At 38.3% G+C, this 20,536-nt stretch overlaps 1 protein-coding gene across 2 annotated transcripts in view; it reads right to left on the bottom strand.

Annotated features, from left to right (window-relative positions):
• pik3cb (phosphatidylinositol-4,5-bisphosphate 3-kinase, catalytic subunit beta) overlaps positions 1-20,536 on the bottom strand; it is a 175,673-nt gene that overhangs the window by 6,931 nt on the left and 148,206 nt on the right. For both annotated transcript variants that reach the window (XM_073040918.1, XM_073040919.1), the window contains exons 16-20: positions 19,538-19,716; positions 18,517-18,626; positions 8,504-8,582; positions 5,990-6,157; positions 1,531-1,654 (exon numbers count right to left, since the gene is read on the bottom strand). In XM_073040918.1, coding sequence (XP_072897019.1) covers positions 1,531-1,654; positions 5,990-6,157; positions 8,504-8,582; positions 18,517-18,626; positions 19,538-19,716 — 660 coding nt within the window. The remainder of the gene's footprint in view (positions 1-1,530; positions 1,655-5,989; positions 6,158-8,503; positions 8,583-18,516; positions 18,627-19,537; positions 19,717-20,536) is intronic.

Genomic DNA, 20,536 nt, shown 5'->3' with positions numbered 1-20,536 from the left:
GTATTTCATAATTCAATTCATTTTATTTGATTGATCATGAATATGGGATACCGTGATTGTCTCAGTGTGATTTATATATAGTGCATTTTGTGCTATATTTTTCTGATTTATAATGTATCCTTATGAATTCTGTATTTGTGTACATGTTGCCCTTAAGGCATTTATTTAGCTTTATTACATTTTCACTTTGAATAATTCATTTAAATTATTTTCTAGTTAAAGTTAAGGTTGATAACTACGTTGCAGTTATTGAAGGTAAATTCATTATCTGTGATGTATTTTGGCATGTGATGATGTCAGACCCGGTTTCGACGTGTCTTGTGGGTAAATACCAGTTTGGAGAAGGTGGGGGCTTGTGCGTGTTGGATCAACATGAGAAAAATTCCATTTCTACGCACTAAGAAACATCATAGAAGCAACACCATGTTCATATGACAGTCGATATGTTGAAGTAAAAATGTTAATGCTGATTCTGTTAAAAGAAATGACGGTTGATAAAGTTTATTTTCTTGTGCTATTGAAAGCGTTGCTGGTAAGTTTGTGTTGAAGTGTATTTAAAGTTGTTGGTGGCGTAGGTAAATTTTGACTGTATGTTGTACTTTAATGAGACTTTAATGTAATATAGTTTGCTGTAGTCTTACTTTTACAAGTATTTATGATGTAAATGTGATGCCAAGAAGGAAACAGATTTTGTATATATTTTGTATTGTTTTATCAACAGTTTTCACCATACGTTAATGTGGAAGAGTGAACAGTAAACGGTTAATCTTATTGCGATCCAGTCCTCATTGACTTCAGTTTAACTTGGGTGTTTGGTTCAGCGTTTCTACACCTTGCACGAGAACACTACAGTGTATATGAAATTTAATAAAAATATTGGAAAAAGAAAGAAAAGAAGCATTACTGTCAAGAAACCTGTTGCACTGGAATATGTCATTCATAATTTGAAACCAATTTCAGGGCCCAGGTAAGCAAGACAACTTGCTATTAGACCATTAATAGTTTCAATTCTGACGGTAAACTATAAATGACAGCACTGAAACAAATCTTGGCATGCCCATTGTTAGTGGGCAGAAATACAAAGTTAACACAGCCATCAGCAACCACTATAAGTGGTACTCCTTTGGATTGCTTCCTGAGTGGCAAGAATCATTTTACTATTAGCGTAATAAAACTACAACTGATTTGCTACAAGGGTGCTGGTGAGACCATGCTCCCAAGGAAAGGTATAGCAGTACTGGAGGTAGTCTAATGGAGATTCACTAGACTAATTCCTGGGATGAGGGATTATCCTATGAAATCAGATGGGGTCTGTAATTCTTTGGAGGTTGGCAGAATGTGGATTGACTATATTGGGACATACAATATTCTAAGGGGGCAAGTGTTGTTGTTTCAGTACGGGAAGTTTTGAACAAGGTGACACAGTTTCAAGATAAGCAGCTGATCATTTAAAACTTGAATAAAATTGTTTGAGATTAATGTTTTTTTCTCCCCCCAAGTCACAGCTTTACAACTGCCATAGCATCATACCTGACCAGATTCTCGAACCATAATGTTGTCACTGTGTCTGTCCCCAATCCCTAGTACATAGGTTGCTACACAGTAGCCAGCACACGACAGAGTAAACTCCTCAATTGCTCGGTCAAGGGCATCCCTGTGGTTAAAAAGGAGGGAAAAAAAATCATTTAATGTTTTCCGTTGGTCTATGGTAAAGCACTGCTAATAAGTATGGTACAATTGTTTCAGCTTTCAAAAAATAGAAATGTATGGAACAACACAGTGAGCCCGGCAGAAACTATGAAGAGAGTAAATATTCACTTTTTGTAACCTGAACAGTTGTCATTTTTTAAAGTAATGTAATAAATATATGCATCGGTAAAGTTTGGATCAGCTATGGCAAGTACTTTCTTCCTTCACCACCCCCCCCCCCCCTTTTTGGCTCTTGCTGTTTTGCTGGAATTCAAATCCACCAATTCCTTCCTTGAGGATTAGGCAATTGAGTTGATCCACCCATCCCAAAGCTCTCAAAAGCTGCTTCCAATTACCATTCAACAGGGAGTTCTCCAGTTTCATCTGCTAAGGGAGGACAACCAACAGTGAATTTTCCTGCCTAAGCTTGCCATGATGCAGAAGATGTCACAAGGTCTGGAATCAATATGGAGGATCACTCCTTCCTGACTGAATACTGCATCCTTGCCCAAGACTACTAATAGGACAGTAACCTGTGGCCTCCTTCAAGGTGTGAATCTTTGTTTACGATTTAACTGACTTGTGCCTTGCACAGATCTCTGGCGGTTGGTGAGGAGAATTCTGCAGGATTGTATGAGCTGGGTTGATGTTGGTCTTGCCCAGTGCCCAGATCGATGGACGGTAGTCCACCCAAATTTGATTTTTGATTTGTGGATGCAAATTTTAGCCTTGACCAGCACAAGGGGGCTACTTTGAAGGAAGTTGGAAATCAATTATATTGACTTTGGAGGTACAAAGTACCTGACTGGGGTCAACAGATTTCCAAAACATTGCTATGACAATTCAATAACCTTGTGACTGTTGCTGTTGCTGGTTAATTACTGATGCTGGTACGTTCAATGTTCCTGGGCTTGTAAATCGGACATTACACTGTCACATCATCCATGCATTACCTATTGCAATACAATCAATTTAATGGTTTTCTTTGTGAACACACTGAGGCAAATCCACCAAGATCTGACATAAATAAATAGTAGTCCTAACAAATAATTATAGTAGCAGGAACTTTCCTGTACATTTCAATAATTATTCTGCTTTATTCATGAACAGAACGTTCAGTATAACTGCTAGTTAGGCATCCATTTGTGGAAAATATTACAGCAATCCATGTGAGTCACAATCTGACATGGATGAAATGAACAGATTTGTCAAAAGGATCTGTATCAACTCCTTCCAATGGCTGTAGTTATTTTTTTCTCAGATGTGCACAAGAATTTCTTTGGAACCCTAGGCAGAAATCCAAACAATCCCAAAATTAAGATGATCCAAATTTTTTTCACAACGGCTTATTGTCTACTCTGAATTTCTGAAAGTTAATGATTTTAATTTAGCTTTGCGCATGTTAACTGCACACAGACTGTGGTAATTGGCCATAGAACAAACCTGCCATTATTTTATATTAGCTGGAGCCACATTTATTGGCCTTAATCCTTAACCACAATCGTCTTACACCAGCAAAAATACTCTGCCCTCCTCAGAAAATAGAAAGCATAACAACAATGACCCATGGAGAAATTAAGAATACAGCAATGAGGATTTCACTTACCAATATTATGTTAAATAAATGTAACATTGTGAGGAGAGTTTGACTTGAGGCAATGTATAGCTACGTTCCTATTTCTCTTTGCACAGATGCTACCTGACTAGATAGTGCTTCGTGTATTTTCTGACTAATCACCAGGTAACTTAAGGTTGATGAAAACAGAGTAATAGATTTGTCTAAATGGACTTCAAGGCATTTGAAACAGTCCTGCACTGTAAGCACCATGGGTGCTCTGCAGGAATTGATGCTGGGAACTTCATTGTGACATATAATAAGTACTTGGCTATGATTGTATGAGGCAAGATTAGTTAAGCTTGTAGCTGACACAACTTGTGCATAGGGGCAAGGGTTGTCTAAAGCTACGTACAATACAGATCACAGACAGATGGAGTGTTGGCAGATGGAATTTAATTGCAAGAAGTCTGGGTTATTGCAATTTGGGAAGGCAAATCAGGGTAGGACATATACGGTAAATGATCTGCTGTTAAAGAAAGTTGATGAGCAGTGAGACCTTAGGTTAATTCCATAGTTCTGATAGGGTAGTGAAGAAGGCATGCTTGTATACATAGATCAGAGCACAGAATATATAGGTTGGGACGTTATGTTGTAACTTTACAAAACACTGCTTAGACTACACTCTCAGTGTTGTTTGTCGTTCTGGTCATCCCACTTTGGAAAGTGTGTTATTATGTCGGGGGAAGAGTACAGAGGAGATTCACAAGGACGTTGCCTGGCTTGCCGGACTTCAGTTAAAGAGAAGATTGGATTCTAGACACCCAAACCATGAGAAACACCATCCCCTTTGAGTCGCTCTACTTGGAAAATGTATTGTTTTCGGATCAGAAGAAAGACATAAAGTTGCAACAGGTCCTCTTAGCGGCAAGTAAGAAATCAATCACCAGAAAGTGGCTAAATCCAATATCACCTACATTAGAAAATTGGCATGAAATTATTTTGGAAATATTTAAAATGGAAAAGATGACCTACTCTTTGAGAAATCAAAAAAAAATTTAATCAAATTTGGAATAAATGGATTGAATTTATAACTCCAAAGCGAGCAGACTCTGGTTGATTCTCCTAATGATTTATACTGCTTTTCTCATCAACACAGTGATATTGCTAATGTAAGCACCCTTGGTTCAATTGTTTACTGTTTTTTTTTGAAAATAGGGAATTAACACAAGTAAAGGAAAAGATTTGGGAAAGGGGAAAAATATGGAAAAATTAAGTAAATAAGTACATAGGGATTGGAGAATTATGCTTGGGGGTAGAAGCAAACATGAACGAGTTAGGATATAAAATCCTACAATGGTAGTTACATAGGGTTACATATAATATTTTGGACCAGAAGTAATGGTTCAGAAGAGATACATGGAATTATTATTAATCCACTATTATTACTATTTTTCTTAACAATTATTGTCATTGCTTAGTCTAATAGGGTGGAATTACAATTGCACATAATTATCTATTTAAGTGCCTTATTACTTTTTATATTATCTCAATGTGTACTTATGAATGTATAAAAAATTATAGATTAAAACTAAATAATTAAAAAAAAACAAAAAAAGAAACACCATCCCTCCATTTATCCTACCAAACCCCACAACAGAGAAATACAGCACAGAAGGTGGCCCTTTGTCCCAACTGGTCCATGACAACCAGATGCACATATCCCTCTAAGCTTTTCCTTTAAATGAACTTGTCCTAATATCTTTTAAATATTGTTAACGTACCGGCCTCAGCCTCTTCCTAAGGCAACTCATTCCACATACCCATCATCTTCTGTGTGGGAAAAGGCCCTTCAGATTCCCATTAAATACCTTCGCTCTCACCTTAAACCTAAGTCTTCTAGTTTTTGATTCCCCAATCCTGGGAAAAAGACTGAGCGCATTTACCCTATCTATGCCCCTCATGATCTTATACACATCTACAAGATCACCCCTCACTGTATGCTCCAAGAAATAGAGACCTAATTTACCCAACCTCTCTCTGTAACCCAGCCCCAACATTCTTGTAAATCATTTTTGCATTTGTTCCAGCTTATTGACATTGCTTTTATTGCATGGTGAACAAAACTAAACACAATACTCCAAATGTAGCCTCACTAATGTCTTGCACAAGATTTTTCAATGAAATTTCCCCTCAATCATTTAACTCTAGAATAAAAGACATCAACTGATTAACCTCTCCTCATATGAAAATGTGCTATGCCATTCAGTATTCTGCTGAAGTCTTACTGTACAGCTTCACTAATGCATATACAAGGATACCTAGTACCATTAGGACACCAGCAGCATTTCAAATTCTTATCCTTTAAAATAAATCTTTATCTCTCCCAAACATGGCCTTCTTGCCACTCAGCAGGATGGGAAAGTGAAAACCAGGTGGGTTTTCATGCAACTTTGATGCAATCTAATACCCAGTTGGCTTGCACCTGCATGGAATTTAGATAAGGACAGCCCACGGGACAGTAATCTCAACAGTCCCTGAACAGTAACTCAAATCCAGACTTGTAAGTTGTGGAGAAATCAGGGTGAGCTCAAACATTGCAACTATAATTTTCAGGAAATTCCCCAGCAAGGACCTTTATATGGGAGGGAAGGTGCAAATTAGTATGAAGAAAAGAGGGAAAATTCGCATATACAAAAGTTCTAAAGGTTCTTTGGATACATCAAGCAAAGAATGAAAACTTACGGTGAATTCTTCTCTTTCAGCCAGTTCAGCAAAGCATCTTTGTTGAAGGCTGCAGTAGCAGCAACATTACTGTTATTTAGCTGGATATTGGCTATTGTTTCTGCAGCAGAAACAACTTGGATAATACCAGATTTGTCTCCTGTTGCTAGGCAGCCATAAGGTATAACTCTGAAAAAGGAACACACAAAGGCTATAATGATGATGATAAGGGGAGGCCATTTTATCTCCAAATCAGAGATATAGCACAGAAACAGGCCTTTCAGTTCACTGCACGTCAATTATCAAGCACCATTTATGCTAATTCCACACCATTTCACATTTTATATTTTCTCTAATTTCTCATCAATTCTCCTCAGATTCCACTGTTTGACTACACAATGGGGTCAATTCACAGTGGTCAATTAAACTATCAACCCGCATATCTTTGTGATGAGGGAGAAAACTGGGGCAACCAGAGAAATCTCGTGCAGTCACAGGGAGGACATGCATATCCCACACAGGCAATTGCTGTGGGATTCTCACCAGCGTATTTTCACTGACGAAGAGACCCTGTTTAATAAATGTCTCCTGGCAATGAAACAGCAGGCAAGTTTACTGTGTAGTACAGAAACAACAAGTAAACGGAAGAAGAGATATTAGCAAACAACTGTGACGAAGCTGTGCTTTAAACCCAAAGAATCACCGTCATCTTCAAACATGCATGGTGCTTCTTGATTTGCTTCTATGCAGATGTTCTCATATAAAAAACTCATTAATAAAAAAATATTTTCTCTGGAATTTGGCTAAATTCAGAATTTTGGTAGATTTCCACAGAAGACCAGCAGATGGTGCTATATTGTTTCCACACAGTCATTCAGAATTACAAATCTCAGTAGGGCCAAGAAAGTCGACCGATTCCAGATGCTGAAGAGATTGTCTACTTTTTCCTCTAGATATTCTGGCAGAAATACTTTTGCGGCTTCTTCCAGTTTAGAGCAAAGCAAAAACAATTAAAATGTGGATTTTCAAATACTTATTTGCTCAACACAGTTTACATACAGCTCCTGATGTTTTAACAAGTTTAACATGTCTGCTTAGAAAGGAAATATATTGCTGGTGTCTGAAATGAAGGCAAAATAACAATAGCTAGAGTGCCTTAAAACCCGAGTGTCTGTCTTAATTGATGTGCATGTTAATGGATTTTAAAAGATCAATGCTGTGGAGTACATTTTCTACACATTTTGTAGTAAATTGCTCAAAACTGAATTGGGAATTTGCATTAGTTGATAAAAACAATACTCCAGATTCACTTTACTGCTCTCATTTCCTTGTTCTACAGCCTCTTTCAGGAAAGAGTTATACATATTCTAAAATAATTGCCTGGAATTAAACTGCACTCAAGAGTAAACTATAAAATCATTAAGGACAACAAACAAAATCACCCTGTTCCAGAAATAGTCCATTTTGTTGTGGGAGATTGGGGAGTGGATAAGTAAAATTAATAAAGCTATTTTGCCAATTACTGCCTGTGATATTGAAAGAGGGAAATGCTGCTCAGCTTATCATTCTGTAACATTTGAACCCCATATGTACAATAGGTTCAAAGGGTACATTGGTACCATTCCAGAGAATTTTAACTTGTCCTCCTTACTGGGCACACCTCCAACCACTCCCCCTCTAAAAGCAAACTGTGATGAAAGGATATTCGGACGCAGAGGTCAATGAGGTTGACACAAGGGGAAAAAACATCCTGGTTAGAAAGGCAGCTTGACAGGAGTCAAGATGAGGACATGTCTTCGGGGTGTAGTCCATCTCATCCTGCTCCTTTTTATCAACAACTTGATTGATGAATTTTTGTAGATTTGGTATAAATGACTGACAGATCTACAAGTAATTCTTGCCAATATGATGTCTTTTTTCCTTCCTTTAAGTGGATTTTAAAATGATTTACTGATGTTTCCCTTTGCAGTGCTATTACGTAGTACGTATTACTGAAATTTGTAACACAAGATGCATCCAAATTTGTCTTTTGCATTACACAGGCCTATTCTTCATTGTCTCTAAAGCCTACATTTCAGACCACAAACAGGCTTTAGAGCCAAAATGATATATGAACCGTATAACTTTTAAAAAACTTTTAAGTCGTTATTCTATTGCTTTTTAATTATTTCACCACTCAGGAAAAAAAAATGAAATCAGCAATAGTTAAGACTGCTTTGTTGTGGATGGATTAAATTCTGGAAGAATGCGCTAGCGTACTAGCTGTAACATCACTTCAGAAAAAAAGTACGCTCCAACTCAGTGAACACATCAAAGACCAAGATCCCACATAATGAACCCATATGCACTCTTCTAAGCTAACTGTGCCTTAAGGCCTAATCTGTCTCCTTTTTCCGCTCAGTGTTTTCCTTTCAATATGCTTCAAATTTTCAGATGGAATAACTAGAAACGTTAATGCACACACTGTCACAGTCTGGTTTGTAAAGTTATGCCAGTTGAAAGGCAGCTGAAGGAAGTAAACTGTGGGAGGCCTACCTGAGGTCTAAGCCTGCCTCCTTCCAGAGCATGTCCATCAAGTGCAGAATTTGCAGAGCCAGCATGTCTTGTCGCAAGTCTGAAAACGCAAGGAATGAAATAACAAAGGTTTATGGACTGCTATGATTTTTCAAAATTCTCTGTGTAAAATGCATGGCACTATAAACTTTTAATTTCTGTTTTACAGCATGGTCATATGAACTACAGGTAACCTTGATTATAAACAAGCATATCCTATTACTGCCTCAACATGCTCCAATAATAACAGCAAAATCATGAATGTTGAGTGACAATATGTTATGTCAAGATTTATTGTTATTACTGCCTTATATGACATTAAATTTATTGTTTTGCAGCAGCAATGCAGTGTATATACATAAAAGTACAAACTAAATAAAATAGTGCAAAAGAAGTGGAATAATGAGGTCATACTCAAGGGTTCATTGACCATTCAGAAACCTGATGGGGGGAGGGCAAGAAGCTGTTCATAAGTCCTTGAATACAAGTCTTCAGCCTCCTGTTCCTCCACCCTGATGGTAATAACAAGAACAGAGTTAATCCTGGATGATGGCGGCCCATGGTTATATAGATATCACCTTCCTGAGGAACAGCCTCTTGAAGATACCCTCAATGGTGGGGAGAGTTGTGATCACGACGGAGCTGGCTGACTCTACAGCCTTGTGTGACTCTGTGCATCGGAGCCTCAGTACCAGGCTGTGACACAACCCGTCAGAATGTTCTCGATTACAATAATATAAAAGTTTTCAAGAGCATGTGGAGACATACCATATCTCCTCAAATTCCTAATGAAGTTAAGCAAGACTTCTTCATGACTGCATAGATGTTTTGGGTGCAAGACAGATCTGACGAGATGGTGACACCCAGCATCTTAGCTGCTCATCTTTTCCATTAATGAACCCTGGTGAGTATTCGTCCAACTTCCACTGTCCGAAGCCCACAATCAATTCCTTGGTCTTGTAGATATTGACTGCTAGCTGATGCAACACCACTCAATCAAGCCTACCCATTTCTCTTGGATATGTCTCCTCATCACCACCTGATATTTTACCAACAATAGTACTGCTATCTGCAAAATTACAGACGGTATTTGAGTTGTGCTTAGTCATACAGTCATGGTTGTAGAGAGAGTAGAGCAGTGGGCTAAGCATGCATTCTTAAGGAGTGCCTGTACTGATCGTCAGCAAAGAGAGATGTTATTTCTGATTCACAGAGACGGAGGCTTCCCAGTGAGGAAGTGAAGGATCCCGTTGCAGGCAGAGGTACAGATGCCCAAGTTTTCAAGCTTGATTATTAATGCTGAGGGAATGCTTGCGTTAAACACCAAGCTGTAATTGACAAACAGTAACCTTACATCTGTCTTGCAGCTGTCCAGGTTCTCCAAAACAAGTTGAACAGCCAATTAGATTGAGTCTGCTGTAGACCTGTTGCAATGGCTGGCGAATTGCAGGGAGTCCAGGTTCTTGCTCAGACAAGAGTTAATTCCAGCTGTAACCTCTCAAAGCACTCCATTGCAGTAGATTTGAGCGCTACAGGGTGATAGTTATTGAGACTCCTCAACCTGCTCTTCTCGGGCACCTGTATGATTGCTGCCCCCTTTGAAGCAGGTGGGAACCTCAGCAGTGAGAGTTTGAAGAGGTCCTTGAACATTCCAGTCGGTTGGTTGGCACAGCTTCTCAGTACCCGGCCAGGTATTGGGGTAAGAAAACATTGCGATTATGCACTCTCTTCAAGACTTTTCTGACATCAGCCTCCAAGTTGGGGATTCACCAAGTGAAGTTCTGTTCTTCCTTTCAAAGCATTGAGCTCATTGGGTGTTAAGTGCCAGTGCCATTGACACTGTTAGATTTTGCTTTATAGGAAGCTATGGCTTGCTAACCCTGTCAGAGCTGTCGTGTATTCATTGTCTCTACTTCACTCAGAACTGCCTTTTCACTCTCACAATAGCTTTGCATATGTCATTTCTGGACTTCTTGTAGTTCTGAATTGACTGTCCTGAGAGCCACACATCCTGCCCTCAGCAGACTGTGAACCTCCTGTACATATACTCATCCACACAGGTCCTGATGAAGTTAGTGACTGTTGTGGCATATTCATTCGGGTCCAAAGATAAATCCCTGAATGCAGTCCAGTCCAGAGATTTGTGAGATGAGCATTTAGCCTCTAAAATTCACTCACTCTGAACACTGATGTATATACCAGTACTTTTCTATTTTCTCAATTTCACTGAACTTGTCCTTTAGAAACTTTCATGACTGAATCAGACGGTTCTTAAATTTTATGACTGGTCTGTTGGACTTTAAAAATGAAAGCTGGGATTTTGCCAGTGGAAATGTTAAGAAAAACAAGCTGTAAACTCCATTTTCAAGAGCTACTGCACTTCAAGGCATCAATTTAAGTCTAGAATCAATTACAGAATAAGCAAGATGGATTCAAAACCTTAAATCACTTATCATTTATTAACTGAAATGAGGGAAGAGTCTTTGGAGGTACTGGTTGTCATCCCAAACATGCATTTCTGCTCATCAATAAGGGTAAATTGTGCATTTTTCTCATAGATTCATTGGGGAACTGGTTCACTCAATAAAACCTTGTAAGTATCTGTATTTCAGGCAATCTTTTATACATCATTCATATATTTCATACATCACTCAAGAATTAAAATTCTTATAACATTCTTCTATAATCAGGTAATTAAAGTTAGGGTAACATGTAGCCCTTTGAATACTCTGACCATTTTTTAAGCCACTCTTAAGTTACTTACTACCCGACAGCGACGTCTGCAGGAAACTTAGGTGACTTTCTTGATAAAATTTGATGGCTGACCAAATTGGTGACTGATCTACAATCTTAAGCCCAGTCTGGTAATGAGTCTGCAGCAGCACAATTTTCACCAACTTCTGAGAAGCATAACATGGTTGTTGAAGGCCACACTTCCAAAGCTCTGCATTTCAGTGGTTTTGAACAACTTGAGTGTTCTAATTCCATTCTCAATATTTCCATTAAATAATCCAGTGTGGGGTTAGGCTTTTCCAGTGTCTCTTCTCCACTGGCTGTAACAGTGTCATCATAGTTTCCAACCACTGCCCCATATTTCATAATGCTGAATGAATGAACAGATGAAGTAATCATATTTCTAACATGTGCTACATTTTGTCTTTGAATACCGACCAGGAACTTTGGTTGAGCTAACTAAGGTTTGGCAGTTGTCCTTACCCAAGAAATAATCAAGCATTTCTTTAATATAAGCAAAGCAGATTTAATGTGACTCTGCTCTGTTCCTTTTTTTTTCAGGAAATTTCTTCTTGTTCACTTCACCAAGGCAGGGTCTAGATAAGTAATTTATACAAGTTACGAAAGGGGTACATTGACAATACTGTGCCACTTGGATCAAGCAAGATATTCATCTTTCTTTCGTGATATACAAGATATTGCCAGTACTCACTATAAAACTTCAAACTTAGATCTACAAGCTTGGTTAAACTGAGATTTATGTTAAAGATTTATAGCAATTTTTTTGATCCAACCCTCTCTTCCTCAACAGCAAATCTGTTGAAATAAAGTGTCTTTACACTGGTTCAACCCTGCTTCCTCAGACTTCAAAATATAGTTTCTAAGGCCACACAGAGTTTTGGTTCCATTCCTGGATTCTAGATCTTAAGGTTCTGCACATCATGTCACTGTGACCACAGCAAATCCACTGACAAATTGCTTCACATGGTGTTAGTATAAAAAATTATCAACAGTGATTACAAAGTTTTTCCTGGGGAAGTGGGTGGTGATAAGGAAGCCAAAAATGTGCAGACAAACTAATGGTTATTTCTTTCACCTCCATTCTACTCCCAAAATAGAGAGCCAAACATATTAATTCAGTTATATGATTTTTTAAAAATATATATGTCTTACAGCATTGTCGCCTGTTCAGCCAATTAATTCCAGCTAATCGCCCACCCCCATTAAATAAGACAAAAACAAAACCACAAGTAAATGGCAGGGCTGGGAGAGGGAGGAGAGAAAAGAGAGGGAAGACAGACAGAAACACATAATTAACATTCGTGAACAAATGCTGTCCAACCTCATGTTAGTGTACTTTTACAATCTAGGTAACGGATGCCACCAACCAAGCAAGTGAGTATGCATTTCATTTTCTTGAAACACACCCAATTAGGCATTTCTTTTGTTTTTTATTTGTGCAGCTAACATATTTGAAGTGTAAAAATAAAGCTGCAACATTACTTATTAGTGCCTTAGAATGGGAACCACTGATAATGGCTTGTAACTGTCATGAGATCATCAGAAGCCATGATATTGAAGTTTATCCATGCTTGACTTGCTGTTTGGTATCCACACCTTTTATATAAGTGTGGTAAATCCTGAACACTAACTTTCTCTCAGTTTTTCAGAACTATACACATGGGAATGATCTAGCAGTTTAAGATCCCTCACTTGAACTTGGCTTGAGAATGGAAAGAAATGTTCACATTGGTTAATTTGGCTGAAATATCACCTTAAAATGCAGGCCCTGATCTATAGCTGTGTTAAGAATATGAATCTCTGATCACTCCTACAAGTTCTTACAGGCTAAATGGTCCATCTTGTTCATATATACAAACTTGTACAAGCTCTGTCAGGCATTTCAAGCATATTCAACTTATGAAACTGTGCTTTCTTCCATTTTAAATGTGTTCAATTAAAGTAGAATTAAGATATTTAAGAGAGTGATATCTTTAAATATTCTTTCAAAAATAAAAACATTGAACTGCTTTGAACACATTCCAAAATCCTGCCTTGACGGCAGACTTAGAATTAGAATAAACAATCAATTATGAGGAATTGTAAAGCCCGAACCCTGAGGTAGGAACCTTTGAAGTTTTGAAGCAATTCTGACAAAATGTAGTACGAACTGCTAGACTTTTGATTTTTTTACAGTACCATCTTTACATTTAAAACACTGCTTATTAACCCTTGTATTCCATGTTCTAGACATTTTCTGTTTTCCATATTGTCTTTCCACAGAAGTCAAAGTATGAAAGCTGTCCCATTTACAGTGGATGCTTACTGGATTTACTGTCTACATTCATTCACTGAGCTCAAAGTGGTGAATTTACATTTGCAGGTTAGGGCAAAGTAATCTCCAATGTACAAATGTAATACTTATTTGCCCCTGTTGTGCTTACAGAATGATATGGTTGATATACAAGCATCTTTATTTTAAAAGTTTAACCTGCTTGTTTTTATAAATCCATCCACAGTCTTGCTCCATCCAACCTGTAATCTCTTCCACCATTACAACCATCCAAGATCTGCCCTCCTTCGACACTGGCTTTCTGTCCTTCCATCATGTCAATGCCTGTATCTGTCTGAGCCATTTAATCTAGAACTCCCCCGATTACACATTTCTAAACTAACCTCCTGTTATGTGATCCTTTGGGTTAGAGTGTGGTACTGTACTTGGCTCAGGTGCAAATACCATCACGGAAAATGACCGAAGTAGGAGAACTGGGAAATGAGGAAAAGGGGCAGAAGATGGATTGTGGATGCGGAAGGGAGAAGGCAGACCCCCTGATCTCACAACATTATCAGTCTGACCACGTCCCTCTGTATCATCTGCAAACTTAGCACTATGCCATCAGTTCTTTCATCCAGATCACTGATGTATAAAGTGAACTGTTGTGGTACCAAACCTGCAGATCTTCACTAGTTACCTACAGCCATCCTGAAAAGGTTCTCTATATCCTTACTCTTTGCCTTTGCCATCCTGGTGACCTTCAATACATGCTAATACTCTGCCTTTAACACCACGGGCTCTAATCTTGTTTTGCAGCCTCATATGAGGCACCTTGTCAAAGGCTTTCTGAAAATCCAAGTAAATAACATGTACTGACACTAATATGCTTGTTACCTCCTCAAAGACCTCTAACAGGTATTTTCAGTCAAGATCTTCCCTAACAAAATCAAGCTGACTTCAACGTATTTTTATCATGCACTTCCAAGTACTCCAAAATTTCAGCCTTAATAATGGACTGTACTGGACACAGTGATATGAAGGGACTGCTTTTGTGCTGTATAACTGATTACAGTTAGTTTTTTTACCCCCTGAAAGGGCAGCCAGACAGGAGAGGCAAGGGTGGAGAAGAGAAGGGAATGGAGGGATGAGGGGATAAAAGTGCAGGCAGAGGAAAGTTGATGTGAGAGATGAAACAGCATTGAAAGTGGATGGGGAGAAAACACAAATCTACTCTGCAAATAACATATGACATGAACTCAGACACTTCAAGCAGTTTTCAAATATGCACCATGTCACAGTGAACTGCTTCCTGTTTAAATGTTTTAACTTGGTTTTCACCAGTTTCCATTTAAGTCTTCTGTTTCTTCTTCACTGGTTCACTTTGAAGTTAACTAGATGAGTTCCCCTCCTCCCTCAACCACTCTACTGCAGGTCTCAGATTTCTATAATCTTTCCTCATAGTTCATGTCCTTGTGTTGTTTCTTTTCTCTGTATCCCTTCCAACATATGCATATCTTCTGTGGAATGGTGATCAGAGCTATTCTCTGAGTGTGGTCTGACCAATGCACCATGAAACCCCCTCAGAACTTCTGCAGACTTGTGTTTGACAGTTCTGGTTCTACAATAAAACATTCCATCAGCTTTGAGTTACACATTGAAAATAACTCTTTCACTTATGGACATATTTCTGAGATTCCTAGTACTTGGATATCAAGGGAGGTGGTGAATTTAGTAAAGATAAAGGAATCTATGTGAGGTCTAGGAAGCTAAAATCAAACAGAGCCCTTGAAAATTATAAAGCCAGAACTCAGTAATGGAATTAGAAAACCAGGAAGGGCCACAAAAAGTTTGTGGCAAGTAGGATTAAAGAGAATCATGAGGCATTCTATACATACATCAAGAGCAAAAGGATAACCAAGGAATGGGTAGGACCTCTCAGGGATGAAGGAGGAAACATGATTGGAGGTGAAGAATGTGGGTCACCTATTCAGGAAAGTCACAGCATGGATATTCTGTTTCTGCCGCTGAGGAATAAGTTAAGTGGTGGGGGTTGTGGTCAGAGTTGCCAGGAAATCCATTGGAGATGTCATTAGAAAACCCTGGGAGAATTGGCTTCGATAGCATCAGGTGGAACTGAGGATCCATCAACTATACTTGCACTCCCACTAAGCGTTACAAACTGCAACTGTGTGCCTATCCCACACAGAGGTCAGGCATCCAAAGAGATCATGATGAAGGACTTGCACAATGGTCTTCATTAACTCCAGTTTGGTGAAGACAGTGAGGGACAAGAGGGTGGGCAGTGCACAAGAGATGCCACGGGAATGCTGCACTTATTCCTGAAAACAAAGACCATGGGCCAAAGAGCCACCAAGCCTCTGGTCACCAGAATGCAAGAACCAGCCACAATCTGCACAGCTCCAAGACATTGATGCCCCCACTCCTCATGCTCCCCACAAAGACACTTCCATCATGACTTACTTGGGCAGCATGTTCACACATGTCCTGCTGTCAATTATTGCACTGTTCTTCTAACTGATCTCAGGTACTAGTAGGAAATCCACCCACGGATGCTAAGAACCTCTGATGGGTCGTCAAGGGCGTACACATAGGAAGTAGATTCCCAGCAAGCAGGCAGATTCAAAGGGGCCATTAGTGTGAGGATGCTGAGACCCTTGTAAGATTGTGAAACTGATGAGAATATAGAATGTTAAAGTTCAGCACTACTGGGTATTTTTGTTGTTATAATCTGTTCTGAACCTGCAAGCACTCTACACCTGCAGGGCGTATCACTTTCTGACTGTGCAGAGGCAAGTCACATGGTGTGACTGCTGCAGGAAAGGCTGCTAACAGTATCACCACCAAGGCTCCCAGTGAATCAGCAGTTACGTTTTGGAGAAAGCATTCTCTGTTGCTTTGATCACAGTCTGAGTACTTGGAGCTTTTCTGACATCTTTCAGTGAGTTGTGACGCTGTCCTGCAGCATTCTCTGTATGTCAGCAGAATGTCCCTTTCGTGATAAAGAGTAACAATCCCAGCTGTCCAAAGGCTGTTCGGTATGGTTATCAGTGGCACGTTGGTAAAGCTAGATGCTGTTGTGAATAACGATGCACTTCTGATTATGGCCGTACTCACCTGAACAATGCAGGAAAAAACACCTGGTTTGATTCTAATAGACACTATTTGCCAAGGAATGATCACTATGCAATCTTGAACAGGTACATAAATTGAAGAGAAAAGAAGTGGAACAGGGAGCTAAGCAATCGATTCCTAGGTTAAATAATAATCAGAAAGTTTATATTAAATTTAATCAACACTAATTTGGCCTCAACTGGAATATTGTGCTCAATTCTCACCAACATGCTTTGGAAGCCATACCTTCGAACCAACTGTTTTGTTTTGCAAGAACAATGGCGGTGTCACTGGCCAAATAACACTATGCTTTTCCATTCTATTATTCAGCCATAGTAATGGTGCCAGATCTTGGATCTGCAGCCATAGGTTTTCTATGTTTCTATGCAGCCATCTTGGTGGGTGGGCGCACCCAAAAATCAGAAGAGAGACTTTAATAACACCAGAGCAATTTATTTAGAAATCTAAAGACATAAACAATAAACTCAGCACAACTGTCACACTATCTGCAAATGTGCAACACAGTATCTGTAAAGGTGTGACCAGTACCTGCACAGCTCTAAACTTAAAAACCTTCCACTCTTTACAACAAGATATTGGGTTCATCGTGAGATACTGCAAATTATTAAGCTTCCTTTTACTTTGTCACAAATTTTTATGCTGATATCCAGGGACCTGTGCACAAAAATCTGAGCTTATACAACTGTGAAAAAAATGAGAGTTTGCTGTCTTTTGGATGAAACCTTAAACTTGGCCTAGCCTGTGTTCTCAGGTGGAAGCAAAAGCTTCCACTGCTCTGTTCTGAAGAGCAAAGGAGTGATTTCTCTCCCCTATCGTGACTAATGGCTATCTCCAACTCAGTATGTCTTAAATAAGTATTCACTGACTGTCACAGTACTGGTTGTGGCAGCTTGCTGTGCACAAATTTGTTGCTGCAGTTTCCATCACAAGGCTGACTGCACTTCCAGCACTCAAGTGGCTGTAAAGTAATTTTGGTTAATGGGAAAGGCACCATACTGCATCTATCTACAAACGTCTTTGTTTTACTCTTGTCCTCTTGATAAAGGCTAACCAGTCAAATCAGTTTTGTTTAACAGACAACTGAGCAACCAACTCATTCTTCACACTGTTACTTACGTGAAAAAGGATTTGGGCTCTGACCAGAAGAGGTCACTGCTGCAGTTCATTAACAACAGATCCAATAGGATTTTACTTTCCTTCTGCTTTTGAAGCAAACATTAATCTTAACAATGTTAAAACAAAGCCAAATGGCCTCTATTATATCCAGCTGTACTGCTCAAATGTACCTTTTCCATTCTAGGTCAACAATCCAGACTGGTAAGCTTGGAAGTCATGATGCTGTTAACTTATTACAGAAGTATGGTCACAAACTAAGATCAAAGTTTGAGACGATAATCAAACTATTATAGATATGTGCCTGATACTAAGTTTATACTACACACTACATCAAGAATCCTAAGGCACCTTCACCCACAAAAGAACAGGAAGATACAGTATATGCTGACATTGTGATACAAATTTATCCCACTGCACATGTTCAGAGTACTGTTACTAATGATATTTTGTAAATCCTAAACACTAGTATAAATCACACTTAAACCTGTTCTCCAATGCACAACAGGGCATTATTTCCGAACAGAAAGGGAAACATGCCGAAGAACTGATTAAACTTTGTTCTTAACCCAATTCTGTTTATTTTTTCCCAACATCCCTTCTCATCATGTTTTAGTATCACATTAAACATGTTATTTCACCTGCAATGATCTTCACATATATATGTTATCATTGCAAAAACTGTTATAACAACACTAGGTATTAGATTAAGAAGGCTTACCATCACCATTTTTGAAGATAATCCCCACCGGCTCTCCTCCCACTATCTCACTGTTATATAGAATCCAAAGAGGCTTCATTTTGGAATCCATGAACTTGCATCTTTCTATGCTATTAAAGTCAAGGAGGATCATATTAATGCAAAAAACAGAATATTGTTAAAATGTCAAATCGCTTCATACTACTAATGACCAAATTCTTTGCCATTTGCTGATTTTACAGTATTGGGCTTAATTTTATTCAAAAATAATTATGTATTTAGATTTACTGCTGTTATTCCACTTCAATAATAACAGACAGAATACAACGTGTGAAGCCTGCTTGTCTAGCTCTAGCAAGATCAATTCAACTAGCAAAAACTAAGTCTGAGATTGAGTCTAATTGAACTATTATTATACTCTTACTTGCCATAGCAAGGATAGCTACTTAATAGAATCATATTTACCAATGGTAAAAAAAGTTTGGATTTTAATGGTTTTCAGCAGCAATGTATCACTAGTTATGAAAACTTAATTTAAATGTGTGGATTGATCTCCTTGCTTACGTTTTATTACAAATTTTCAGTAAAATACTTTTTAAGCTTCATTTTTAAAAATTTTTTCCTGAACTTTTAACCTTTGTTTTACATTGAAGTTGAACGCTATTAGTGTAAGATCACTAATTACATTTCTACACTTGAAAGCTGACATCAAATTAAATCCTGAATTACTGCCGAGGCTGTGATCAGATGACTCAGTCTGCTATTTTTTTGGTCTGAATAGCTCAGCAAAGTAAGCAGGTTCTATTTACCCCATGAGTCATTGAAAATTTATGCCCATAATTTCTCTCGACAATCTTCTACTGCACAAGTCAACCTACACTTTGCATTCATGACACGTTTATCCGTGGGAGCTGACGGACTCCCACAGTTTGAATCAAGTTTACAAGCTCGTGGCATTCTAGTTAGGTCAGTGTGCAATTGGAACAATTACAACTACAGTATTTTTTCCAAACTCTTATGCAGAAAAAATGAACAAACTTACTTCAGCTCTGAAAGGATAACATTAGGATCCAGTGGTGACTTAAAGTCAGATAATGCTTCCTTGTATACAGGCTGTTTTAAGCAGGTATGCATCACATCCTTTAATTTATTCTTTGCCACCTTCATGGAACTTATTTTAACTAGATTATTGATAGCTTTCATCTTATTCAAGGCTTCCATCTGTAACACAAAAAAACAAGCTGTTCCTTCCTCTGAAAATTCATAGAAACAACCAAACTTTCTCTGCGACATGTGATATTAGGAAACAGCATCTTAACAATATAACCATTGGCTAATTTAATGGCATCAACTAGATTGTACAAAATTATTGGTAATACTGTTAATCTCACACTACAGTCTTTTGCACCTCATAATTTCCCACCGTGTATTACTAACACTTGTAATATCAATGATGATTTTCAATGAAGGTTAAAGATAATTGTATGCCAAAACACTTAACAGGTAATTATCTTTAGGAGTTCAGTATAAACACAAAGTACAGCTGTTGCAAAGGGAATTGTGTACAAAGTCTCATTCTAATTAGTCTGACTTAAAGATTTTATTCGGGCCACTCATTCTGATCTACAGTATTCAACCCCTCCTTGGAATTTTTCATGTTTTATTGTTTTACAACATCAAATCACAGTGGATTTAATTTGGCTTTTTTTTGACATTGATCAACAGAAAATACTCTTCTGTATCAAAGTGAAAACAAATTTCTACAAACTGGTCTAAATTTATTACAATTATGAAACACAAAATAATTGAATGTACAATTAGTCATCCACTTCCAGTCAGTATTTAGTAGACTTTTAGTATTTAGTCACTTTTGGCAACAATTACAACCTTGAGTATGTGTGGATAGGTTTGTAACAGCTTTACACACCTGGACACTGCATTTCTTCCCCATTCTTCTTTACAAAAGTGCCCAAGCTCTGTCAGATTGAACAGCCCTTTTCAAGTCCAGCCACAAATTCTCAACAGGATTGAGGTCTGGACT

The sequence above is a fragment of the Hemitrygon akajei genome, chromosome 3 (genome assembly GCF_048418815.1).
Source record: "Hemitrygon akajei chromosome 3, sHemAka1.3, whole genome shotgun sequence".
NCBI lineage: Eukaryota > Metazoa > Chordata > Chondrichthyes > Myliobatiformes > Dasyatidae > Hemitrygon > Hemitrygon akajei.
Note: the sequence above shows the minus strand (reverse complement) of the source record. Positions and strands in the feature narration are given on the sequence as shown.